This window comes from Sturnira hondurensis, unplaced genomic scaffold (assembly GCF_014824575.4).
Source record: "Sturnira hondurensis isolate 20B ecotype Veracruz unplaced genomic scaffold, ASM1482457v3 Scaffold0007797, whole genome shotgun sequence".
In the NCBI taxonomy this organism is placed as follows: domain Eukaryota; kingdom Metazoa; phylum Chordata; class Mammalia; order Chiroptera; family Phyllostomidae; genus Sturnira; species Sturnira hondurensis.
In genome coordinates, this window is record NW_028080428.1 from 2,239,995 (window position 1) to 2,263,991 (window position 23,997).

Genomic DNA, 23,997 nt, shown 5'->3' on the forward strand with positions numbered 1-23,997 from the left:
ACGAAGAGTACTGCCTTCTGTGTTGAAAGGCCAGTCAAGGAAAAAGAGAATCCTGGGAAATGGTAAAGCTCCAGGATCATTTTGGAATCTTCTTATTCATGATCCCCTGGACTCAGTCTCCAGACTAGTTCAATACAGAGGGGGAGTGGGGTCCTGGCCAGGTAGCTCAGTTGCTTAGAGCATCATCCTGATACACCAAGGCTGCAGGTTTGATTTCCAGTCAGGGCGCATACAAGAATCAATGAACAAATGCATCAACAATGCACAGATGTTTCTCTCTCTCTCAAAAAAAGATTAAACATTTTTGCATTAAAAAATAAAGAGGTGGCCCTAGGGGGTGTAGCTCAGTGGATTGAGAGGGGGCCTGTGAAGTTTGATTCCCAGTCAGGGCACATGCCTGGGTTGCAGGCCAGTTCCCAGTAGGGGACGCATGAGAGGCAACCGTACATTGATATTTCTCTCCCTCTCACCTTCCCTTCCCCTCTAAATAAAATCTTAAAATAAAAAAATAAAATAAAAATGAAATAAAGGTTTTTAAAAAAAGGTGGAGTGGAGACAGGGATCCAGCCTCAAGTGTACGCCCGGTGATGGGGGAGGTGGGTGGGAACTGGCCTTGGGGAGGCATCTGCAAGGCCATACCACGTGCCTTTGGCAGGCCGCACTGTGCTGCCGACATCCTGCCCCAAACCCACTCTTCCTGAACTCTTCTCCAAGGAAGGCACTGGAGCGTGCCAGTCTGAAATGTTTGTCCACACTTCTTCCCTGCTCAAGGCCTTTCGGTGAGCCTGCCCCTTCCAGAAACTGCCCCAGACACAAAGCACAAATTCCTTCATGCATTTTGGGCCTTTTGTGATCTGGCCACTGCTGTCCGAGTGCACCCACTGAACTTCTGGTTCCTTGAGCACATACCAGGCTTGCAGACATGCAAAGACTTTAGCCGATAATCTTACGCAACCACCAAGATCCAAATCAGGTACCATCTCCTCTACGAGGCCTTCCCTGGCCTGCTCCCCTGAACATCAGGGTTTGCCCTGGAGTGGTCATCAAGGGATGCTGGATAGATGAACAGCAGCCCCGAGACCATGGCTCCTCAGCAAGTTCCCTCCCCAGTCCCCACCTTCCTGACTCAGAAGCCAGGAGGACCAAATGGCCTCAGGCGAGGACCTGAAGCGTCAAGACACTCGAGATATGAGACTCACAGGCAGCCAAGCTGAGGTGGTCCTCCAGCAAACCTCAGGCTAGAGGGCACTGGGACTGGGACAACCAAGGAGGGAAGGTGACTGGGGGGGCAGCAACCCTGCTGGCCCCAGGACCCGTTACACTGGCCCATTACAAGAATGCCAGCAAGGATTTGGGCAAGGCCTGCACCAGGGACTGGGGAGGTAAGAACTGTCAGAGCCACCAGCGACTGCACTGCCAGTGCTCTGAACGCCTCGGAGTCCCTGCCACTGGGCTGCCTACCCTGCTGGGGTTCCCCCTCTGCCTTCCAGAACCCACGGACTTCAAGTCCTGCTGAGCCTCCCCTCTCCTTAAGAATCTCATCTCAGGTTGTGAGAGCGGGAGTTCACACGTGCCAAGCTGAGCCATCCAGCCTCAGCGACCCCTCTTGCTACCTCCTCTCCTCCTACCTGCCCAGGTTCTTTTTAAGTACATAAGGGGGCTGCTGGCTAGAGGGGCAGGCAGCTATGAGCAGTCCAAGCTGCGGCTCAGGACCAGGCTTCCCGGGCCAGTCCCCTGCCCTCAACAGTAGTAAGCCCCCAACAAATGGCAGCCGTACTGCCAAGGTCAGGGATGAGAGGAGGGCGAGGACAGTCAACTGAGGTACATGAAGAGCAACACCCCGTTCTCAGGGAGGGAGCATGGTAGCACATGCAGGGGACAGCCAAGACCTTTCTCCTCTTCAGGCTAAGACCTTGCTTCTCCAGAACACCCTTTTCGCCCTCAGAGACTTAGAGCAGCCAGGCTGCTTTGGGATGTTCTATGACATCTCCCAGGCCCCACCCCAGCAAGATGCCTCTTTCCCCACGACAGCAGCCACCAGTCCTTCCTATGAATCTCAGGGCAAGCCCAAACCCCACCCCACCCCACGGCCCTGCAGGAGCACAGGGCAGCATCAGTACCACACTCAGTCACAAGTAGAGTCCCAAACTGGTGAAGGCCCTGACCTTTCCCCCCAAAGGGCTGAAGAACAGCCTTCACCCATTGTCTGCTCCCAAGTTCAGTTGTCCCCAGCCTGTCTATCCACAAAGAGCCTGGTTTTGTAACAAGGTGGACTGCTTGCTTTGTCCTCACTTCCCAGTTTAGGGCCTACCAGGCACTCTCTCCCAGGGCACTGTGGAGACCAGATCCTGGGAGAACAAGTTGGTCCCCACAGCATCCTGGCCCATTTTCCAGAGTACCACCTCACTCTCCATGGGAAGGTTTCAAGACCCAGTACTTTGGAACCCAGGAATAACCTTCAAGACATGGACCACCTAAGACCAATCGCAAATCCTCTATACCCATTTCCTAAACAGTAAAACAGGGACCCCTTCCTGCCTGCCAGAGGTATTGACAGGCTCCAAGAAGCTTAAGCAACCAGCTCCAACCTGAGGCTCTTTTACTTCAGCTGATTGGGATTGAGGATGAGGGCGAGACTTCAGAATACCTTTCCCTGGTGGGCAGGTTAAAGTCCGAAGTACAGGCTGGAGACAGCCAGCTGCAATGCCAGGAAAGGGCCTGAGGCTCTAGCCAACACCTCCTTAGTTAAACAGAAGGTAGAAGCCAGGACACCTGAGTATGAAGTCCTGGGCTCCACCTAGCTAGCCCCACCCTGAACTCCAGCCACATCTGCAGAAGGCCAAAGACCCAACTTGGCTTCTGACTCAACAGCAACCGTCAGACCCAGCCCTCATAAATGAGTCAGCCACCCAGGGAAGAAAGTGAAGAAAAGACCAAAAAAGAACCTTAAAGGTAGAGAAAGTCATTCAAGAGGTTATCCGTGACTTGCAATCTCACAGCCCACATCTGGGAGAAACTGGTCAGGGATCAGAGAAAGGGCCTCACTGCCCCGTTGCCCACCAGGGTCAAGGCTACAGAAGAGAGCAGTTCAGGGACAAAACTTCTGTTGGAGCAACCCCTGCAGATGCTCCCTGACTACCTCCTAAATAGCTAGACCACTGGCAACTGCCAGGAGGGAGACTTGGCCTGTCACTAGGACCAGAAAGGGTATGGGGGCTGGTTGGAGATAGCATACAGAGAAGATGCTCTCCTCATTCTCCCAGCCCAACACCCCACAAGGTCCCCTGGGCCCCAATCCTGAAACAAACATCCTCTTAAGTGAGACTTTTTATTATTATTTTTTAATTGAAGGTCCCTTACTGGTCCTGCTTCCATGAGTGGCCACGACCAGGTGGAAAAGGGGAGAACCAGGTAGCATGGGAAGGGGTCATCTCCACAACATTCCATTTATACACAGAACTAAACAGACAAGCACAGAGTCACTATTGCGGTTAGAAGTTGGCAGCACGGGAAAGGGAAGGAACAGGTGGGGAGTTGGGGCATTGTTAAAAAAAATACAGGCTGCTCCCAAACTGGGGTGCCTGGTGGGAGGACTTGGTCTGCTTCAACCCAAGAGGAATCAGAAGATCAAAAGCAGTTTGGGAAGGCCAGAACCGTCAGGGGTGAAGGGAGGAGGAAGGTCCAGGGGGTGGGGGGCTGTTTGGCAACTGGGTGAAGGGACTGCCCTCCCCCTGCTGGGATCCCCCCAGCCCCTCCGGTCTGGCAGGAAGGGGGCAGCCGGCAACCCCCGCAGGCAGGTCTTGGGCTGCCAGATGCTCCAGGCAGGGGGCTGGAGGGGGCTCACAAAGGCTTGCCCTCCAGGGAGATGACAGCACTGCCCCCCAGCTTCTCTGCCAGAGTGCAGCGGTCCTTGACCTCCTCGTAGCAGTTTGCTTGTAATTCATGCTTGATCCCTGTGGGGAAGAAGGGGGAGTGCTGTGAACAGGAAGCACCGGGGTGGTGGTTGGGAGGCGGGGTTTACGGCTAGGAAGAAGCTAATCAGAACAGATAGAAGGGGCAAAGTTACCTTCAAAACAGGCAGGGAAGGGGAGGGAGAGCAACCTCCTCTGCCATGCCAGTCACCCCATCCTGAGGCCAAGGCCTGAGCAGGAGCACATGTGGCACCACAGTTACTGGTTCTTACCTGTCAGCTTCTTCTTGATGGCATCCTTGGAGCTGGCATAGATCATTTTGCTCTTAAGGGGTGCAGACTCAGGGGCCCTGGAGGGAAATAGAAAACTTGCAGCAAAGTCCCCTCCAAATCCAGGAAGTGTCCTCAAGCTACAGATGACTTGGAGAAGCATTTGAGCTGGCCCCTAGCATTCGGGCTTTTATCAAAGTCCGCCCCCACCCCCAACTCACACCTCTGGTGAAACAGGAGCCACGGAGTCCCACCCCGAGAAAGGGGGGCGGGACAGAGCTAGGACAGGCGTCTGCGTAAGGAGCTCACCAGAAGATAAACACCAGGTCCTCCTTCTTGCTCTCCTTGGTCTCGTAGGTTGCATCGTAGAGGGCATAGCGGCAATCTTTGTCCGGCAGCATCTTGACAAAGGTGGCGTAGGGGTCATCTACAGTCTGGCCCACGTCACCTACCAGGATCTCCTTGCCCTCCTCCAGGATGATGTTCTTCTTGTCTTCACTCAGGCAGAAAAGCACCGCCTTCTTGCGCTTCTTCACCTCCTCTGGTGTGGAGGACTTACGCACCTTCATGTCATTGAACACCTTGATGACTCCATCCGAGACAGCCACGCCGGAGGCCTGGGGGGTGAGCCACACCGACGGCGTAAGGAAAAGGTTTCTGGGACTCCACCTGAAGCCCCTCCTTTGCTTTCTTAGAAGACCCGTATGGATGCCAGAACAGCACAAACCTCAACCCCCAGAGGTCACTAATCCTCTTCCCCAAACGGGTGACCAATTTTCCCACCCACGCCACTGTTAAAGACCTCTAATCACCTAATTCAACATTATCCCTCTTCACCCCGACATCATATAGGCTAAAATTTAAAGACCTGTGAGAAGCAGAGCTCTGGCTGTGATGTGGGCATCTACAAGCTGACTTGTTTCTACACGCACAGAACTCAATCTCAGCTTTTGGATAAAAGTGCTGACTCAGAACTTCAGATAGGTGAAGGGGACACAGACACCCATACCAGTCACCTCTCCTAGAAAAAATCAAGACCCCAAACAATGCTAAGTGGAATACCAAAGGTGCTTATTAACAGCCCTGGCAGGTTCATCAGAACTGCTCAATGCAGTTAGTACACAAACTAACTGGAAGAGAGAAGAGGTTCCCTAAACTAGCAGGGAAGAGGTTCCCTACTTGAATCTTCCTCAACCAAGGCAAAAATCACAACCCCTAATTATGACGCTACGGAACTCTCTGCCGTCTGGAATAAATATAGGTCTCAAAAGCCGCTAATAGAAGTAAACAGACAGAAGCCAACTGCCCACGGTCCTGGGCACCTTTTAAATTTCTATTGTGGGTCGAGTTGAGGGACACCCGGAAATGCAGCTACTGTCCACGGTGAAATCTGCCGTGCCCCCCTCCCGGAACTGCAGAGGAAGCCGGACACGTGACCCAGCCGTTTCCGGAGTAGGCGGGGAAAGGGTATCAGCTAGGTTCGGCCTCCTTTCCGAGAGAATCCCCTACCCAGAGGCGGTAGCACCTCCAAGGACTCTACCCCAAGGAGTGCCCTTTACCAAGTGGCCTATCAGCCCCCTAGGCTGAGGGCTGGAAATTGGGCAAATTACACGACCTTCGGNCAGCTACTGTCCACGGTGAAATCTGCCGTGCCCCCCCTCCCGGAACTGCAGAGGAAGCCGGACACGTGACCCAGCCCTTTCCGGAGTAGGCGGGGAAAGGGTATCAGCTAGGTTCGGCCTCCTTTCCGAGAGAATCCCCTACCCAGAGGCGGTAGCACCTCCAAGGACTCTACCCCAAGGAGTGCCCTTTACCAAGTGGCCTATCAGCCCCCTAGGCTGAGGGCTGGAAATTGGGCAAATTACACGACCTTCGGTACTCACAGCCCTGGGGCCGCACACAGGGGGCGGGGTGGTTTCCGGGCGGTGGCCGCCTGGGTCACTTCCCTAAACGCGGCTCCACCCTCAGGCCCCATCCGGGAAAGACGAAGGCCCTGCTCATCTAGGGCTTAGGGCCGAGTGGCCAGCCCTGAATGTGTGCGCACGCGCCGACCCACAGCGCCATTCCAGCCTTTGCCGAATGTACAAAGCAGAGAACTCAGCTCGCTTTATGGGCTCACTCCAGAGCAGGGCCGTGGCCTCTGTGGTGTCCCCGCCGTATCGCCTCGTGCAAGCAAGCCCCTAATCCCAGGCTCCCGAGCCCGAACCCCGCTACCTCCCCATCCTGCTTGCTGCGCCGCCTCCGCTCCTCCTGGGCGCAGGCATCCCTACCACCTGCTCTCGAGGCAGACCCGCCTGCCGAGGGAGGGTGACGCGGAGACAGGAACAGCCCTTGGGTGGGGCGCGCGTGCCAAGACCGCTCGCGCGCTTTTCCTTCACCGCCCCCGGGCCGAGTTAGGGTACCGCCAGCTCTCGTCGACTGCGCGTTCCCGTGAGCCAACTCACTTCAGCCCCACTGTGGCGCGCGACACCGGTTACTCTGCGAGGCGAGCGCGCGCACCCAGACCCCTCCCCCACGGCCGGTGTCCGCGCGGGCGCACCAACGGGGTGGGGGAGGGGAGGAAAACCCAGGGGGCGCGCGAGCTACGTTCAAACCAGCCCCCCTCCACCAGGCGCCCGCGGGCGCGCACGCGCGTTCCAGTGCCGACCGCCCCTCAGCACGAGACCCTCATCCCGCTTCAGGCGCTGGGGGGAGGGGGTGCCCACGTCGCTACCGCTTTCCCTCCCGCGAGCGCAGGCGACCGACTCGCAGCGGCTTCCCCTCGGGCATAGTGGCCTGGAGCTCACCATGTTTCCGGAAGCGAAAAGGAGATAGTGAGAAGAGCCTAAAAAGATGAGCGGCGCTGCAGCTGCTGCCGGGATCCGACTGAACGCGGCCTCTCCCGGCCCCTTCCGTTTAGTATGATCCGCACAATGAGGGGCGGGGCGAGCTTCCGGCGCTCCTCTTGCGGGCCGACGGGTAATGAAGTCTGAGGGTGCTGCACCGCCCTCTTATATCTTTTTTTCGTCAACTGGCCACATTGCATACTGGGAAATGTAGTTTCGGATAGGCAGGGTTATGGCACGGAGCACGAGCCCATTGGTCGAATTTCCCAGGAAACGCTCTGAGCTCAGAAAGGTCCGGGTCCCTGGCTCTTGGTAGTAAGAGTCGAAAATGAGCCCAGACTTTGCGGCTCTTCAACCCGTTGCGAAATGTTTTTTTCTAAGATCCATCTTGAAACTTCTAGGTCCCTTGGTGTGAAAATTTTAAGTAAATTAGTATTTTCTGAATTGAAGCAACTATTCACAGGCCTAGAAAGAATCCAGTCCTCGAGCAAAGAGAATCACAAGTGTAAGGCGCCTTCCATCTAATAAACACTTTGAGCACCCTCCATATGCAAAGACATGCTTGTCTCCTAAGAGGCCATGTGCAACTAAAGAATAAAAGAAGGAATACAAAGTAATCTTTGAAAATAGAGCTTTGTTCTTGTTTTAAATGTTTGGCAAGTTCAGAGGCAATAAAGGGCAGGGGGTTGTGCATTCAAGGATTTTGTGCCTTTTACTAGACAGCGAAAAGAGGAAATACACATTAAATCAGACTCGAATCTCGTTGTCGAGTTGATAACCAGGAATATGGTTAGTGTAACACCCACAAAAATGAGACAAGCTCCGTGGAACATAAGCTGCACAAAAATAAACTGGGCTGAGGGACCCCAGAAGATTTTGTTGGCCTGGAACAATGACATTTCCTCACCAGGTAGAGGAAACAGGGTCGCAAACCAAGGAATTAGGGCCACTGATCCCATAAGTAGAATAAAGAGTATAAACGAAGAGCTGGAAGCCCGATTTTCATGATGTGAGGAACTGCCGGGAGTGGAGTGCCTCGCAGAGCATGTCGGGGGTTGTAGTCGGAGAGATTACGCCGCACCGCCCACCAAACGAGTTGCGGGGAGCCTCAGGTAAAGGTGACATCTCGACCACCAGCATCCAGCTAGGGATCCTGCCAAAAGAGGCTGGCTCCACCTTTTTGGAGCTTCAGAGTTTCCAAGAGCAACGAGTAAGGGACGGCGGAATATCGCAGTTACCCTGGAGACGCGCTCCCGCCCGCTCCTAGCCGCGGGATGCCCCAGATGCCCTTATTAGGACAAGAGACTAGAGTGGGCGGGACCAAACCTAACGCTAGCTGGAGGCTCCTTATAAGGCAGCAAAGGGAGGGAGGCGGGAATTCTGCGTAGGCGGGGGGAGTGGGCGGAGTCTGAAGGAGCGGCAGATCCGGACTAGCACCTCGTGGCTTCCGTTTTAACTTCGGCGGGGCGGTGGGGGGGGGTCTCCAATTCCCTGGCCGAGACCCCTGTGCGCAACGCAACTCTTCAGTACCTGTCCCTCAGCCTGGGATCTCTTTGCATGGATTTCATCTTTAAGTCTCCCTAGGGTCCCTCTCTTCAAACGAGTCAGTAAAACGTCGAAATGTCCGGGCTTCTAACCCCCAGCCTACTACTCCTCCAAATCTAACCACCTGTGGCTCTCAGTTACCTCCCCCACACCTGCCAGGATGCCCAACACCTGCTACTTTTCCCTCTTCCAATTGTCCTGTCACCCTCCGCCGTCCTTTGGCCTTTCCTGCACGTCCCCGACTTTGCACCCCTCCCCAACTGCCCTGTTTCGTTTCCTCCACCCTCACTCAGCTCGGGAACATCTTTTCTTCCGAGGACCTTCAGCTCCTCCTGCGTTACGTTTGTGTCCTTATCCGCTGCACACCCTCCTAGCTATCTCTCCTGCAAATACGTCTGCACCTGTTTGTGCTCCCCACTACCTCTCCGGCTCTTCACGAGCCCAATCTCTCTCCAGCCTCCTGTGCTAGGGTGAGGCTGAAACTGACAGCCTCAGTTACTTGCTTAAGCACCACCCCAGTCAGCCCTCCCAGCTACAGGGGACGCTGTCCTCCTTTCTCTCGCTTGCGCAAAGAAGACCGCTCTAGAATCTGTCCTGGGAGGAAGGGGCGGGTCAAGTCTCCGGGGGCCTGGGTGGGGTGCATCCAAAAGGCTGAGAGGGAGGGGCGGGCGGGGTTGGTGTGGGGAAGGGAGAAAGACCAGAGGCAGTACTCTCTTTGGAGTAGAGCAGGGACTGAGAGGGGACCCTGAGGCTATCCGCTATTTCTTGTCCCTTATCGGACCACGTGATTGGAGAGCTCTCGCCCTCAGCCCTCTGAGCTAAGGGTTCGAATCCTTTGTCCAAAACTGGCGGTATCCCAGTCCTACCGATGTGAGGCGCCAAAGGACCAGTCCTGGGGCTAATGGATGCGCCGGTCCGCCTGGGCCGGAAACGCCCGCTGCCGATTTGCCCCAACCCGCTCTTTGTACGTTGGCTGACCGAGTGGCGGGACGAAGCAGCCAGCAGGGGGCGCCGCACACAATTTGTATTTCAAAAGGTGGGTTGAATTCCGTCTGGGCTCGATAGTGGGGCTGGTGCTGGCAAAGCCAGAGGACCAGACCCGCCTTGACTCGGTACCTCACCCTCTACTCGCGCCAGGCGCTGCGCTCACTCCGGCGTTACCCACTGCCCCTGCGCAGTGGCAAAGAAGCTAAGATCCTAAGGCATTTCGGCGACGGGATCTGCCGGATGCTGGACCAGCGGCTTCAGCAGCACGGGTCATCTGGTGGTGAGCGCTAGGGGAGGGGGTCCGTGGTACCCTGAGCCACCCTCAGGAGCAGCCTCAGTGACCATCTGGGATACCTTTACGCCCACTCCTGTCCAAGTTGCTCTTTGAGCTTGAGTTAGTGGCTGGCTCTCGCAGAGCCTCGTCTCTCTCAGCTACACACGAGCTGGCAGCGCCCCAGACTCTCTCGCCTGCTGGATTCTGTGAGGTCCTGAGTTGACGCTCTTCTGCTCCCGCAGGTGATCATGCCCCGGGTTCATCTGGAGCAAACAGTCCAGCCCCGGAAGGGCCACCTGCCGAAGTCCAGGACTCTTCCATGCCAGTGAAGAGGGGGAAAGGAGAAGTAGGAGCACTGGGAGTGAGGTTTTCTGGCATGGGGGATTTAGCAGGCTTGGGTCCAGATGGCCCCACCACTGATGTCTGGTCTTGGGCAAATGAGTTATTCTTCCTAATACTTATTTTTCACACCTGTAGATGGGTATGTTGATTGACAATAAGTCATTTGGAAGCAGTCCATGATCGAGCTGTCTAGGGGGTCAAGCCCAGTAAACTGTGGGGGTTGCTGTTACTGAGTTTTCTTGTCTTTTCACCCTTGGTCTGCCCCAGATGGTAGAACTGAGGCTGAGCCAAGCCAATTATGCCACCTCCCCACAGCTCTCCACCAGCTCATGCCAGCTTTGCAGATCATCCCATCATCTGGCCTGTTTTACAGATACAGAAACTGAGAGGCAGCTGAGTGACTTACCGGGGCCTTGTAGCCGGCTAAGATAGCGCCGGAACCTCAGCCCTGCCAGGGGTTCAGTCTTCAATGCACAGCTCTCTGGCTTTTGTGTTCAAAGCTTTTCTGTACCTTGCAGATTCCAGCCCAGCCCAAAGTGGGAGGCTCTGGCAGCTACTGGCCAGCTCGGCACTCAGGCGCACGAGCTGTACTGCTGCTGCTCTACAGGGAACACCTGGTGAGTGCTGGCTACACCTGGAGTCAGGGGCACGAGGCTCCCGGAGCAGACTGGCCCAGGCACTCACTAGAACCTGCCTTGGTTACAGAATCCTAGTGGCCACAGCTTCCTAACCAAAGAGGAGCTGCTGCAGAGGTGTGCGCAGGAGGCTCCTGGGGTGAGCACTGAGGTGGGGAAGGATGGGGCCAAGCGGCTCTGGATCTAGCCCTAAGCCTACCAGAGGCTGCCCTCTTGGGAGCAAGTGGTGGCGTGGGGCACAGGGAGTTAGTTGCATACACTGAGGGTCTCCTCTCTGTGCACAGGTCGCCCCTGGGAGTGGTCGCCCCTGGCCAGCCCTCCGCTCTCTCCTCCACAGGAACCTGGTCCTCAGGACACACCAGCCAGCCAGGTGGGGCCAACTACAGAGGATGCAAGAGGCAGGGAGGGAGGCCATGCCCAATGTTCTGAGTGGGGCCTATTGTCACCCAGCAGTTCGCAGGCTTCGTGATGTTGAAGTTGGGGAGGGAGGCTTTCCCCGAAGGAGCCCACACTGGGGGAGTACCAGGAGGGTCTGAGAGACCAAGCAGTGAGGGGGAAGGGCGGTGCCACAGATTATTGGAGAGGCAGAAAGGCTTTGCTAAGGACATGGCATTTGATGCTTCTTAGAATTCAGAGGGTAGAGATGCAGGAAAGACATTCCAGAGCAAAGGGAACAGTATGAGTAAAATTGGGAGGGAGGGAAGTTTGTCTGAGATGTACTTATTGCCCACTTGAGAAATGGCCCTGGGCAGGTCCAGAGAAAGCTGATCTGAGGGGCAAGAACACAGCCCGGGGCATTGGGAATGGAAACCAGTGGACTGATTTGTGCAGGGTAACCAAGGGGGTGGGGAGGCCAGCCTAGCCTGGGGCAGGCAGGAGAGCCTGCCAGATGTGAATGAAAAGGAGCGATCTGTGTTCTGTGTCCGTCTCCTCCACCTCCCAGGTACTCACTGACTCCGGAGGGCCTGGAGCTGGCCCAGAAGTTGGCCCAGTCGGAGGGCCTGAGCTCACTGAACGTGGGCATTGAGCCAGAGCCAGAGGAGCCCCCAGGGGAGGAGCCAGAAGTGCCAGGATCAGCCTCAACTGAGCTGTGAGCAAGGGGGGAGGGACAAGGGGCAATTCCAGAAATGAGGCCCACACCCCACCCGTCTCCATCTCCTACAGCTGAGCTGCGGCTGCCCCACTTCCACTGGGTTTGGAGGGAAACTGCTCTGGGACTGAGGTTCCGTCCTCACACACTAACACTCCCTTCCTAGGGGCGCCAGTGAAGGCAGCGTCCAGCAGCCACCACTGGAGCTAAGGCCCGAGGAGTACAGGGTGCTGTTGTGTGTAGACGTTGGTGAGGCCAAGGGGTGAGTGAGGTGGAGGGAAGTGAAGGAGAGGATGCTGGGGTGGGAGGGAAGTGGGGATAGGGGGGAGCGTCACTGGCCTGCCCTGACCTAAGCTTGCAATCGCAGGGCAGGGCACAGGACAGAGCTGCTCCGTCAGCTGCAGAGGCTGCATGTGACCCACACCGTGCGCAAACTGCACATTGGGGATTTTGTGTGGGTGGCACAGGAGACCAGGCCCAGAGACCCAGGTAAGGGGTGTGGACAGTAAGGTGGGTGTCAGAGGCAGTGCCTGGTGGGTGGGGGAACATGAGCCAACTGGAACCTTGGCCTCTTGGCAGCGAGACCTGGGGAACTGGTCCTGGACTACATTGTGGAGCGTAAGCGGCTGGATGACCTATGTAGCAGCATCATCGATGGCCGCTTCCGGGAGCAGAAGGTGCCTTTACCAATCTCACCAAATCCCCTATTTCCTGCCTGCTCTGGGGCCTCCCTGTCAGTGGGAAGGGTGCCTTTACCAATCTCACCAAATCCCCTATTTCCTGCCTGCTCTGGGGCCTCCCTGTCAGTGGGAAGGCCACTTCGGGGTAGCCTCAAGGTGGAGCTTCCTGAACTCCAGCCATACCCATCTAAGCTGCTCCAGGGCAGCCCCGAGATCAGACTCCCTCAGGCCCCTCCAGGGACACAGCAGGTGCACAGGGTGTCTGTCTGGATTGAGGAGCATATGAAAGACCCCTGAGTGCCCAGCCCTGCAGTCCAGCACCATCAAGGCCCAAGGGTTCAGAAGTGGAATGGCTCTTTCTCAGCACTGGCTCCTTGGCTGATGCCATAGTTGGACCACATACGGGCTGGGGGAAGCTTGAAGAATGGGCATCATTAAAGATGGTGGGTGGGCTTTCCATGCAAGAGTGACAGTGTGAACAAAGGTGTGGAGGCCACTCTGAGACAGGCAGAAAAACTAGGGAGGATGAGAGGTAAATTGGTGGGACCAGGGTCCCGTGAAGATGTTGAGTGACTTGATTAACAGTCCTGACCCTGCCTCTCTGCTTCCCCTAGTTCCGACTCAAGCGCTGTGGCCTGGGGCGCCTAGTGTACCTGGTGGAAGAACATGGCTCAGCGCACAACCTCAGCCTTCCCGAGAGCACACTGCTGCAGGCTGTCACCAACACTCAGGTGAGCTGGGAGGGCAGGGCCAGGCTGGCAGGGGCCCTGTAGCCTGGGGCTTGGGCCCAGAGCCACCTCCCTCTGGTGGGTCCTCTTGCCCAGGTCATTGATGGGTTCTTTGTGAAGCGCACCGCAGACATTAAGGAGTCAGCTGCCTACCTGGCGCTCCTAACACGGGGCCTGGAGAGACTCTACCAGGTGAGCGGGTACATGTGTGTGGCCCTGGGCCCTGGGCTCCCTCAAGGCAGGCAAGGTGAGTGAGATCCCCATTTCCCACATTGGCCCACTGGGGCCTAGGATGTGACAAGGGCTGGCTGGGGGGGGTTTCCCCAGAGCTCTGGCCTTGCCTCAATTCCCTTTCCCCTCAGGGCCACACCCTACGCAGTCGCCCCTGGGGAACCCCAGCACAGCCTGAATCAGGGGCTGGGCCCTCCCCAAATCCTCTCTGCTCACTCCTCACCTTCAGTGACTTCAACAGGGGAGCCATGAAGAACAAGGTACTGCCCCTGCCCAGGTCCTCCTTGATGCTGCCCAGCCCCAGCCCTCCCCTGACCCCGTCTGCCCCTGACCCCAGGCCCAGTCCGTGAGGGAGGTGTTCGCCCGGCAGCTGATGCAGGTGCGGGGAGTGAGTGGGGAGAAGGCAGCAGCCCTGGTGGATCGGTACAGCACCCCCGCCAGGTAGGCCCCCACAGAGCCCCTTAGGGGTCCATTCCTCCCTGCATGGAATTCAGCTCAGCCAATGTGGAGTGTCTGGTCCTGTGAGGGCTGGACAGGCTCAGAGGTGGACAGACTTAGCTGACCCTGGGGAAGGCCCTGCAGGTCGGTGGCGAGGAAGGCAGTGCCAGCCAGAACCAGACGGTATCTCAGGTGTTGGGGGAGCCCCCAGGAGGGAAGCATTTTGCCTGGTGTGGCAGAGAAGGCATCCTTGAGGAAGGGATCGGGCCATGAAGACTGGGCCACAAAGAACTTAAAGGACATTTGCAAGAGCAGGAAGGGAGGGTGAGCAGGATGGAGCAGGGCGTTGAATGCTGGGCTCCGGAAATACGACAGTGATTCTGACTCTTAGCCAGTGCTGACCCCTTCCTGCCTATTTCCCATGACTTTGTTGGCCCAGGCTGCTCAGGTGGGCCAGCAGCCAGCCATTGACAAGGCTGAGAAACTCAAATGCTCCGCCCCCCCCCCCCCCCCAGGCACANCGCCCCCCCCCCCCCCCCCCCAGCCTACTGGCCGCCTATGATGCCTGTGCCACCCCCAAGGAACAGGAGATGCTGCTGAGCACCATCAAGTGTGGGAGACTGCAGAGGTGAGGCAAGGGAGACACCCTGGAGGGGATGGCTGGGGCCAGAGTTGCCATGGTCCAGGCCCTGACCCTTGTTAGCCTCTCTCCATGCAGGAATCTGGGGCCTGCTCTGAGTAGGACCTTGTCCCAGCTCTACTGCAGCCACAGCCCCCTGACCTGAGCTGTACCACGAGCCGGACCGCAGCCCCATCTTCCCAGGCTAGCCAGCCTTTTAACCAGAAGCTTTGGGCTACAATAAAAATCTAAGTGCTTGCAGTTTGATGTGTTATGGAGGAGACACCGGGCCCCTGGCCTTGTAAAATATCCAGGCGGTTTTTAAACTGAGCCCCTCAGGACGCCGGGGTTTCCTGGTGGAGCAATGAGACTGGCAGGGAGGTGGAGTCGGGGAGGCGTTGCAACTTTGAATCTACTTTATGTCATCAGAGGGTCCCTGGTCCGATAACATTTCCTTTGATAAAAGGTTCTGTAGCTTCGGGGCGGGGGGGGGCGGTACTTAAAAAGCACTAAAGGTTCAACTACCTCATTTTTGGATTGGAAAACTGAGGCCCAGGGGGAGCTACTAAGATTTGTCCAAATTGATAGTTTGAGGCCAAGTAGGATTGGAACCCAGGGCTTCCTGGCACTGCCTAGAGCAGGGTTTCCAGCGCAGCCCAGATTTCTGCTGGGGCCTGAAGTCTTCAGCATCCTTACCTCCTCCCTTCCCAGCATGGTTCTGATGCCCATGGTAGACCAATCCCAGCCTTGGGAACACAGCTCCCAGTTTCTGTCCCTTCAGTCTGAGCTGACCCCTGCTTTAGGCAGACTTGGGCCGCCTCCCACAAGCCTGGCCCCTACCCCAGTCTGGGGTTCACTACAGTGTCACCCACCCACCTCAGCCACCAGGACTCCTTCGTTCTCCCTTTATTGCCTTTCTCTCTCTATCCTTCACAGTAGCATCCTCCCTTTTAGCAGAACGCCATCATCCCTGAACCCCAGGCTCCTTGGCTACTGGGACCTCCCCCTCCCTGAGAACTCTCCCCACTCGTCAGAAGGTGTAGGCCCCCACGAAGACGGTGAGTCTCAGTACCGAGCTGGCCCGGTAGCTCATGAGGGAGTTCATGGTTACCATCTCGAGGTCCAGCACATACTCCCGAGGGCCTGTCACGGGCCGGGCGAGGACCAGCATGGCGCTGACATTGTTGATTTGCTGCGGAGCACAGTGGGTGGGGGGACACATAGATCTCATCAACTTGCATGCCGGCGTGGTCCACCAGCAACACCACCTCACAACCAGTTGGCTGAGAAGTAGAGAGCCCTGGCCAGCCTGACCCCAGGCTGTCTTCTGTGGCACCCTTGATATCCCCCACACCCAGACTCCACCCTCAGGGTCTTCCACGGGTGCTCTTCCCACGCTTCCCAGCTAGGTCTTTTGTCTAACTAGGGCCAACTGATGATTGAGGGCCACGTGTGAGACTCTGGGGAGCAGTGGGGCCTTTGGTGACCTGGAGCAGGCAGACTGCCCTTCAAAGCTTTCAATTTCAGAAAGAGAAAACAGGCTCTGACACCAGACACACTCTGGCATCCCGGTCACTGACTCGCACCTGGAGCCCTCCCTCCTAACAGTTCCACCAGCAGAGCTGAGTCCAGCCCCAGGCCCCTGTGCCAATGCTGCCCCTCTCTCTGCTGGCTTGCCCTTGCCTGCATCCTCAGAAGCCCACTCCACCAGTCACTTGTTCTACGGGTGAAGGAATTGGGGCCAGACACAGAAGCCAGCAGGGGGACTCGAACCCCAGTGCCTGAGTGCCTCACTAGGATTACAGTTAACAGCCTGCACTTTGCACCGAGGGAAGTGAGCACAGCCCTACCTTTCTAAGGAAACCCCACCTCGGGGTGGGGCTTTGAGAACAGGCGGGGCATGGTGGCACAACCGAATCTCCCTCTTAAGGTTTCCTGGAATTCAGTTTTCAATTATGCATGGCATTTGAGGGGTAGGGTTAGGGGAAAGCCTCACCCTAATGTAGAAGTCCCCCTGCGAGTTGCCGGCACGGATCTGAAAGGCATTGTAGGCACCGGGGTAGACGGAGGTCGCTTGGATCTGGAACACGTCGGCAGGCACGCTCCGCTCCGAGGTGATGCTCATGTAGCGGTGCACAATGGACGAGGGCTGCTCCCGGCACAGGGGGTTGGAGGCTGGGCAGAGACAGCGACTAGGGGGCCCGAGAAGGGCACACGAGTGAGGTCTTAGCCCGTTCCCCAAATTTGGCCTACCCTCAAACTTAGTGATCCCAAAGGATCCTCCCACTCCTGTAACAGTATGCGTGGTTGCCATGAAGGACTGCAACTCCCATCAGCCCTTGGGGCACTTGCCAGCCTGGACACCAGCCACCGCAGAGCCCAAGGGCGAGACATCATGTTAACTCACTTGTCCGACACCTGGACATAGGGCTCCACACAGCGGTTGGTGTCCACACAGCGGTAGCCCCCATAGAAGTTGACACAGGTTTGGGCCTCAGAGCACTGGTGTGTGCCAGATTCACACTCATCAATATCTGTGCCAGGGAAGAGGGGCTGGGACCTGGACATCAGGGCACCAACCCTTGATACCTCCCTGCCCACTCCACCTGGACAAGCTGTACCTTGGCAGAGGCGGGTGGCCAGCAGCTGGTAGCCCTGCGGGCAGTGGCAGGAGAAGCGGCCCGGCTCGTTGACACAGCGGTACTGACAGAGGTAACTGGAGTAGCTGCACTCGTCAATATCTGGGGGAGAGTCAGGATGAAGACTTTGGGTCAAGGGCAGTCCTCTCAGTTCAGACCCACAAACTCAGTTCACAGAGAGAGCCGAGCTTCCTGTTAGGCTCAGTGTGGGGAAGACAGAGTGGGATGAGAGACGTGCAAAGCCCAGTAGGGGTGCAGAGAATGCAAAGAAAGTCTACCAGACCCCCAGCTTACGGGGCTTACAGCCCCAGGGCTGAAAGACGGAGAGCCACATGAAAGCACCAGAGGCTTGGTTTTAAATTCTGCTGTCTGAGCTTTGGAAACCTCAGTTTTCTTGTCAATAAAATGAGTAGGTTAGACCAGGGGTCCCCAACCTCCCAACCCCAAACTACCAAGCCCCTCCTGCCAAGGTCCCTGGAAAAATTTGTCTTCCATGAAACCAGCCCCTGGTACCAAAAAGGTTGGGGATTGCTGGTTAGACTGGCTGAGCCTTGAGGGTGCAGGCTGCTCTGGTTTCTAGTAATTTGCCCCATCTCTGCAGCCCACGATCAGTCCAAGCATGCAGTCACCTCCTGTGACCTGGGAGCTGCATGGGCAGGAGCCCGGGTTTCTCTACCCTGGTCTTCCCAAGTTGCCCAGCCTGAGACAGGCACCAGTGGGGCCTCACTCGGCAGCAAAGCATAGCGTGAACAGGGTGCGTGGCCAGGCGACAGGGGATGAGAAGTTGGGATGGGGCCCTGGACCTATCTGGCCCTGGTGGTGTGCCCTTGGGCAAATCACTTAACCTCTCTTTGTTGAAGAACTTTATACTTACTATTTGCTTGTAAGCTTCCCAAGAAACCTTGAAGGAGAGATCAACATCCTCATTTTGCAGAGAAAGGGAAAAAATCATACCTCATAGGATCGTTGGCAGGATTAGATAAAGCCAAGTATGTTAGGGAAGTGCCCTGCCCAAGGAAGGTTCTGGACAAATGGTATTCACCTTTCAAAGCGTTGCTGCTTGGGACTTGACAAAGCCTGTCGTCATTTTCCCACTTAATTCTCAAGACAACCCATTTTACAGATGAATAAATAGGTTTAGAGAGAAGAGTGACTTGTCACCACTTGTCACAATCCAGGATTTGAATGCAGGCCGGCCTGACTCCCAGGGAGGGGGCCACCCACATCCTAGCTCAGTCTCCCCACTGAGCAACACTGGGGACCTAACTGCTGTCCTTTGTGCCTTTCCTACCAGGATGGGAGTTACGGTGGGCAGGCCTGCGGGTACCCTGCAGCCAGCTGGGGGTGCAGTATGTAGGACGTACATGGGTGCAGAATGAATGGGACCTGGAGGCGTCACAAAGAGGACCATGTGGCAGGAGGCACAGCATGAGGCAGGGGGACCAAGAGAGCAACACTTGGCGGGGGTGGGGCTCTCACCACTACAAGAGAAGCCGTCCCGGTGCAGCTCGTAGCCCTGATGGCAGCGACACAGAAAGGTCCCGTAGGAGTTGAAGCAGCGCTGCTCACACGGAGCTCCCATGTCACATTCATTCACATCTGGGGGTGCCAGGCAAAACGAGAGGAGTGAGAGCCAAGTAGCAGCCCAGGGTCCCCATTTCACCTGTTCACCTGGGCTGCTCAGGAAGGGAGCTCCCCACCCCACCCCACCCTGCCCAGGACCCAGGAGCCGGCCCAGCCTCACCCACGCAGGAGCGGTTGTTGGGCCCGAGCTGGAAGCCTGGCTCACACTGGCAGCGGAAGGAGCCGGGCAAGTTCACGCAGCGGTGCTGGCAGTACCGGTAGCGGCATTCGTCTATATCTGGGAGGGAGGCAGGGGAAGGCAGGCTGAGGTCAGAGGTCAGGTGGGCCCAAGCCAGGTGCAACCCAAGGCCTCACCACCCACAGCCTTGTCTGTGGTGGGGGAGCTGGGCTGGGCCAGGTCAGCCGGGACTCACACACACACCGGTGCAGTGCGATGTCTGGTGACCGAGGTGGCAGGGGCCTGGTTGAATGGATATCAGTGCTAGCGTGAGAGCCAGGCCAGGAGCACAGAGCAGAAACTAGCGAGGCGGCTCCTGGACTCACCCACACACTCGGGCCCAATCTTGCGGTAGCCGTCCGGGCAGGTGCACTGGTAGGAACCGGGCAGGTTGTGGCACTGCTGGCTGGGGCGGCAGTCGTGCAGGGCCTCGGCACACTCGTCCACATCTGCAGGTGACACCACTCAGCTCCTGCCTTGGAGCCCACGTCCCGCCCCGCCTGACAGACACCACAGTGTCGGCGGACCCAGGTCAGGAACCGCTCCTGAGGGCGTATGGGTGACACACCCCCAGAACAGGAACACGTGGACTAGACTAGACCCTCCCAATGGCACAAATAACAGTCCACCAGCCTGCAAGCCAACAGGAAAGGCACCCCTGACCGTGAGAGCCCAAGCCAGGGAAGTACAGGAAACGAGGCCCTACCCACACTCCCAGGAGCACTAATTCCAGGGCCTTCCTCAGAGGTCCCCACTGCCCAGGGATGGGGCCAGAACAAGAATGGGGCAAGGGGCAGCGGCTAAGAGCTCTTGCAGTGTCTGCAGCAATGGAGGGGAGGGTCCCAGAGGCTAGCTGGCTGGCTAGGACAGTGGGACAGGAGCTGGGACCATCTGTGGCAGGCCCCACACAAAGTGAGAATCTGGCCGAGGGACCGAATGGTATCCCCATGTGTCCCCGTGGCCCTGAGGAGGCTTCTGAGCAAAGGAAGAACATGAGATCTGAGTCTTTAAGGTGCAGTGGGAGACTCATGGTAGGAGAACGGTGAGCCTCTGTGCCAGGGCGACCCTTACCCACACAGCTCTCTTGCTCATCAGGCTCATAGCCCAGTGGGCAGGGGTTGGGGTGTTGAGCCGGGGGCACTGGCGGTGGTGGTCCCTCGCCATGCAGGTCATTGATGACAGAAGCCGAGCGGGGCAGGCACAAGTAGCCCCCATAGTGGTTGATGCATTTCATTTCCCCCTTGCAGGCCTCGGGGATGGTCAGGCACTCGTTGACATCTGCAGAGAGGGGCCTGCTGGGCACAGCCAGTCTCCCGGGTTGGCCGTGGAGGGGGTGGGAGGCGGGAGCCCAGCTTGGCCTTCTCTAAGCTATGTGACTCAGGGGGGCTTTCTCTCTCTACTCAACAAACTAAGGCTGCCTGCCCAGGACCCCTCCCAGGAGTCTGTCAGGGCTGATGGTGGGGTGACTGTTCTCACAGGCACCCCGATTCTCTTGCCCCTAAGAGAGTCTCTCCCTCCCTGAGATCTGACCTTGGCTCAGCCCAAGAGTGATGTGCAGGCATCATTATACATCTCCACAGACACTGCCCTCCTGGGGTATGACGGGACACAGCTGGGTAGGAAGGTGGTTGAAGATGGTGGTGTCCCTGGGGCAGTGCCAGGTAGCTCTCCTGCCTACTGCGGTGGGGGCGGGGTGTCCTGGGTTTCTCTGAGAGGGAGGGGCCTGGACGGCTTCTCTAACCCTGGCTGAGCTGGCCCCCAGAGAGCCAGAGCTGGCTTTGGCAAAACAGAGCTGGGCAGCAGACAGGCCATTGGCCTCCTGCGGCAGCTCTTACAGCAGCTAGGGTTGCAGTCCCTATCCCGGTTCCTGGGGGGTGGGTCAGTCCCCCAGGCACACTCACCCCGGCAGTGCTGGCTGTCAGGGTCCCACTCATAGCCATCTGTGCATTCCTACAAGGGGACCAGTGGTGGCCAGTGTTCACCCCCTGTCCCCTCCAACTGACCAGGCCAAGACCAGGGCCCTGAGCCTGGCCACCCTCCCGGGACTGCTCCAAACAATGGCCCCAGCTGCTCCACCAACCAGGGGAGGGGAGAATCTTCCCCAGCAGGCACCCCAGGATCTTGGTCTCTGTGTCCAGCCCAGCCCAGCCCAGGCCAGTGGCCCCACGGTCCCCACCGTATAGCTGTCAGGCTCCTCCGAATCCTGGGGAGACGCTGCCCCCAAGAGCAACAGCAGCAGCGCCCAGAGCAGTAGAGACCCGGGGAGGCAGGAGGCGAAGGGGAGCATCCTGGGACTGGGAGGTGGTGGGCAGGGGTCAGGGCGCCCCTGCCACGGCACCCCCATTCCCTGTACCAGGACTCAGAGCCCTGGCCCCAGCCGCCTCCCGCTCGGTACCGCACTTAGGACCCCGGAGTCTCCCAGGGCCGAGGGCTGACTCTTCACGCAGGCTGACTCCTCAAGCAGGCCGGGGTTCGGGGCCCACTAGCCCAGGGCCGCCCCGCCCCCGCCCGGTCCCACAGTGGCGCGGGCAGAGGAGCGCGGGCCTATCTGCTTCTCGCTGACGCCGACTGGGCCGAGGCTCTGGCTCGCTCTTTTCCCCCACGGACAGCCACTCACTTGGGCCCGCGACGCCCCGCGGCCCGCGGCTCCGGCGGCTGGGCTGGCTCCGGCAGTGCCTGCGGGCAGACGGACGGGCAGACGGCGCAGCTCCCTGGACGCGCAGCCCCAGGAAGCGCCCCCCGCCCGCCCGCCTGCAGCGGCGCGGCCCACCCCGGCGCCTCCGCCCGCCCCTCGGCGGATTCCTGAGTCCGCGCCAGGGGGAGGGACCCCGACCCCCCGCTTCTCCGCCTCTGCCCGGCCGCAGGCCCCCACCCGGTCCCCCGCGGCGCCGCCCGGAGCCGCCTCTCGGCTCTGAGCCAGGGTCCCGTAGCTCTAGATCCTCCTGGTAGTACTGGCCCTAATACCAGGCCCCCAGACTCACCCGAGAGTCCCCAGGCCCTCACTTTGTGCACCCCAGAATGTGACCCTACGCACCCAGACCCCTACCTAATCTGCGCCCCTAGAATTCCATCCTGTGCGCCCACATCTTAATGTGGAGGCCCTCAGACTCTTGCTGAGCCTCCCAGGATGTCATCCTGGGCTCCTAGAGCTAACCTAATACTGGTCCTCCGTTTAGACCCTACAAAATGTTCTTCGGTGTACCCGGAAGGTCACTCTGGAAATACTACAACTTCCTTCAGGGTCCCCAGACCCTTGCGCGAGGACGGGACGCTCCCAGGCCCAGAACCGTTCATCTCTGTTCCCTCTCCCCTCCACCCCCAGGGCTGTCTTCAGCTCGGTGGTCCCTTCATTTCAGGACAGCCTACGCGAGCCCTGGGTCCTGGAGGCTACAACAGTTTGGGGGCGGGGGCTGCAGTTTCCTTTTGGCCCAGAATGAATGGAAGCCCCTGAAAAGGCGGACAGGGCCAAACTTGAGCGTGCAGGTCCCCAGTATACTGTGCCAGAGCCTTCCCAGCCCCCGTCCCATCCACGTTCCCTAAGCCCCTGGGTCTCCTCCTCCTCCCTCAAGTGTAGGGTGCGCCTTTCGGGGAGGAGCTTGGGCGGAGCTGGCTCCCAGGAAGGGGCGGAGCCTCTCCCTGTGCACGTCTCTGGGCGGAGCCGGACGGGAAACGGCCGCGTGTCCAGGGATACCCCGCCGGGGAGCAGGCGGCAGTTCCCGGCTCCCTCCTTTGCCTTTCTTACCTGTTTATCCTCGCTATAGCCCGGAACGCAGCCCTGCCAGGGGAGGGGGCGTGCCTAGGAAGGGACATTTCGGTGGGTCCCAAGGTGAGCTCTAGATTCGGAGTGAACTGGAGACCGACTCCCCCACCCCCAAATCCTTCCCAGCTGCTTGTGTGAAGAGGCGAAAAATAATAGCTGTTTAAACACAAAAGGATAGACATTAACAAGTGCTGGCAGGCACATGGAGAAAATGGAACCTTCATACAACGCGGGTGGGAATGTAACATGCTGCATCGCTTCGGAAAAATTCTGGCAGGTCCCCAACATGTTACACGACCCAGCAACTTCACTCCCAGGTGTATACCTAGGGAAGATGAAAACTTACCCACACAAAAATAATGTAGAGAGCAACATTATTCATAAGAACCAGAATGTAGAAACAGTTTCATATCCATCGACTTATGAGTGGATAAAAAAATGTGGTGGAATATTACTCAGCCATTAAAAGAAATAAAGAACTGATGTGCACTACTGCATGGATAAATCCTGAAAACGCTATACTAGGTGAAAGAAGCCAGACACAAAAGGCCACATGTGACAGCCAGAATAAGCAAATCAGGGAGACAGACAAGGTTGGCGTTTAGCAGGGAAAAAGGTAATGGGGAGTGACTGCTAATGGGTATGGGGTTTCTTTGGGATGATGAGGACGATCTGAAATTAGTGGTGATTTGATGATTGCACCATTACCAGATACACTAAACACACTGAATTGTCTACGAGGGTGAATTTTATGGTATGTGCATTACTGCATATAGCTCAATAAAGCCGTTATTTAAAATAATATTAAAATGGCCCCAGCTGGTGTGGCTCAGTGGATTGAGTGCCAGACTGTGAACCACACGGTCACCAGTTCGATTCCCAGTCAGGGCACATGCCTGGGTTGTGGGCCAGGTCCCCAGTAGGGGGCATGTGAGAGGCAACCACACATGGATGTTTCTCTCCCTCTCTAAAAATAAGATGTTAAAAAAAAAAAAGATAAAGACTAAAATCTCCTGGCCTCGTGGGGCTCACATTTAAGAGGGGAAGGAGTGGATCGCAGAGGGAGGCCACCCAGCCCCACACACCCGGTCTCTCCCCCACCAAATTTCCACAACCCCAGCACCACAGAGACAGATTTTATGACACCCCCCGCCCCCCCCGTGGCACTCATACTGAGACCTCGAGCTCTGAGGGCTGACATACATGGGCCTTAGTCATAGGTC

General features: G+C 57.5%; 3 protein-coding genes across 6 annotated transcripts; 1 reads left to right on the forward strand and 2 right to left on the reverse strand.

Moving 5' to 3' along the window:
* Window positions 1-3,314: 3,314 nt before the first annotated feature.
* On the reverse strand, window positions 3,315-7,081 carry CFL1 (cofilin 1). Its single transcript, XM_037053234.1, has 4 exons — window positions 6,967-7,081; window positions 4,490-4,797; window positions 4,184-4,260; window positions 3,315-3,953 (listed from the first exon to the last, which is right to left on the reverse strand). Exons 1-4 carry the CDS (start codon window positions 6,967-6,969, stop codon window positions 3,841-3,843), a joined length of 501 nt encoding a protein of 166 aa, XP_036909129.1. The 5' UTR covers window positions 6,970-7,081; the 3' UTR covers window positions 3,315-3,840.
* Window positions 7,082-9,229: 2,148 nt separating this feature from the next.
* On the forward strand, window positions 9,230-14,835 carry MUS81 (MUS81 structure-specific endonuclease subunit). Of its 2 annotated transcripts, XM_037053235.1 has the most exons (16): window positions 9,230-9,586; window positions 9,688-9,817; window positions 10,054-10,172; window positions 10,672-10,770; window positions 10,859-10,927; window positions 11,073-11,158; window positions 11,732-11,878; window positions 12,045-12,140; window positions 12,246-12,367; window positions 12,458-12,555; window positions 13,173-13,289; window positions 13,383-13,478; window positions 13,649-13,777; window positions 13,855-13,958; window positions 14,500-14,583; window positions 14,674-14,835. In XM_037053235.1, exons 1-16 carry the CDS (start codon window positions 9,452-9,454, stop codon window positions 14,738-14,740), a joined length of 1,698 nt encoding a protein of 565 aa, XP_036909130.1. In that variant the 5' UTR covers window positions 9,230-9,451; the 3' UTR covers window positions 14,741-14,835. The 2 variants fall into 2 exon arrangements, 1 of the variants encoding a protein (XP_036909130.1); XR_005067467.1 differs by lacking the exon at window positions 13,855-13,958.
* A 133-nt stretch (window positions 14,836-14,968) lies between these two features.
* On the reverse strand, window positions 14,969-22,521 carry EFEMP2 (EGF-like fibulin extracellular matrix protein 2). 3 transcript variants are annotated; one of them, XM_037053236.1, is made up of 12 exons: window positions 22,169-22,521; window positions 21,632-21,690; window positions 21,191-21,308; window positions 20,916-20,964; window positions 20,086-20,292; window positions 19,341-19,463; window positions 18,958-19,074; window positions 18,693-18,812; window positions 17,196-17,315; window positions 16,982-17,108; window positions 16,571-16,766; window positions 14,969-15,766 (listed from the first exon to the last, which is right to left on the reverse strand). In XM_037053236.1, the coding sequence occupies exons 3-12, from the start codon at window positions 21,299-21,301 to the stop codon at window positions 15,605-15,607; spliced, it is 1,332 nt and encodes a 443-aa protein (XP_036909131.1). In that variant the 5' UTR covers window positions 21,302-21,308; window positions 21,632-21,690; window positions 22,169-22,521; the 3' UTR covers window positions 14,969-15,604. The 3 variants fall into 3 exon arrangements, with proteins under 3 accessions (XP_036909131.1, XP_036909133.1, XP_036909132.1); XM_037053238.1 differs by lacking the exon at window positions 22,169-22,521 and having other exon boundaries at window positions 21,632-21,782; XM_037053237.1 differs by lacking the exons at window positions 21,632-21,690; window positions 22,169-22,521 and adding an exon at window positions 21,415-21,607.
* Window positions 22,522-23,997: the final 1,476 nt, after the last annotated feature.

Bases quoted from the DNA above. Each gene is read 5' to 3' on its own strand.
- CFL1 (XM_037053234.1), bottom strand. The intron at 4,261-4,489 runs GTGAGCTCCTTA...ATTTCCCTCCAG, and splicing joins GACCTGGTGTTTATCTTCTG to GGCCCCTGAGTCTGCACCCC. The intron at 3,954-4,183 runs GTAAGAACCAGT...TCTTCCCCACAG, and splicing joins CATCAAGAAGAAGCTGACAG to GGATCAAGCATGAATTACAA.
- MUS81 (XM_037053235.1), top strand. From the start codon at position 9,452: ATGGATGCGCCGGTCCGCCTGGGCCGGAAACGCCCGCTGCCGATTTGC. The intron at 10,173-10,671 runs GTGAGGTTTTCT...TGTACCTTGCAG, and splicing joins GAGAAGTAGGAGCACTGGGA to ATTCCAGCCCAGCCCAAAGT. The intron at 12,141-12,245 runs GTGAGTGAGGTG...TTGCAATCGCAG, and splicing joins GACGTTGGTGAGGCCAAGGG to GGCAGGGCACAGGACAGAGC.
- EFEMP2 (XM_037053236.1), bottom strand. From the start codon at position 21,301: ATGCTCCCCTTCGCCTCCTGCCTCCCCGGGTCTCTACTGCTCTGGGCG. The intron at 17,109-17,195 runs GTACAGCTTGTC...TCCCTGGCACAG, and splicing joins GGCCACCCGCCTCTGCCAAG to ATATTGATGAGTGTGAATCT. The intron at 16,767-16,981 runs GTGAGTTAACAT...CGGGCCCCCTAG, and splicing joins TATGTCCAGGTGTCGGACAA to TCGCTGTCTCTGCCCAGCCT.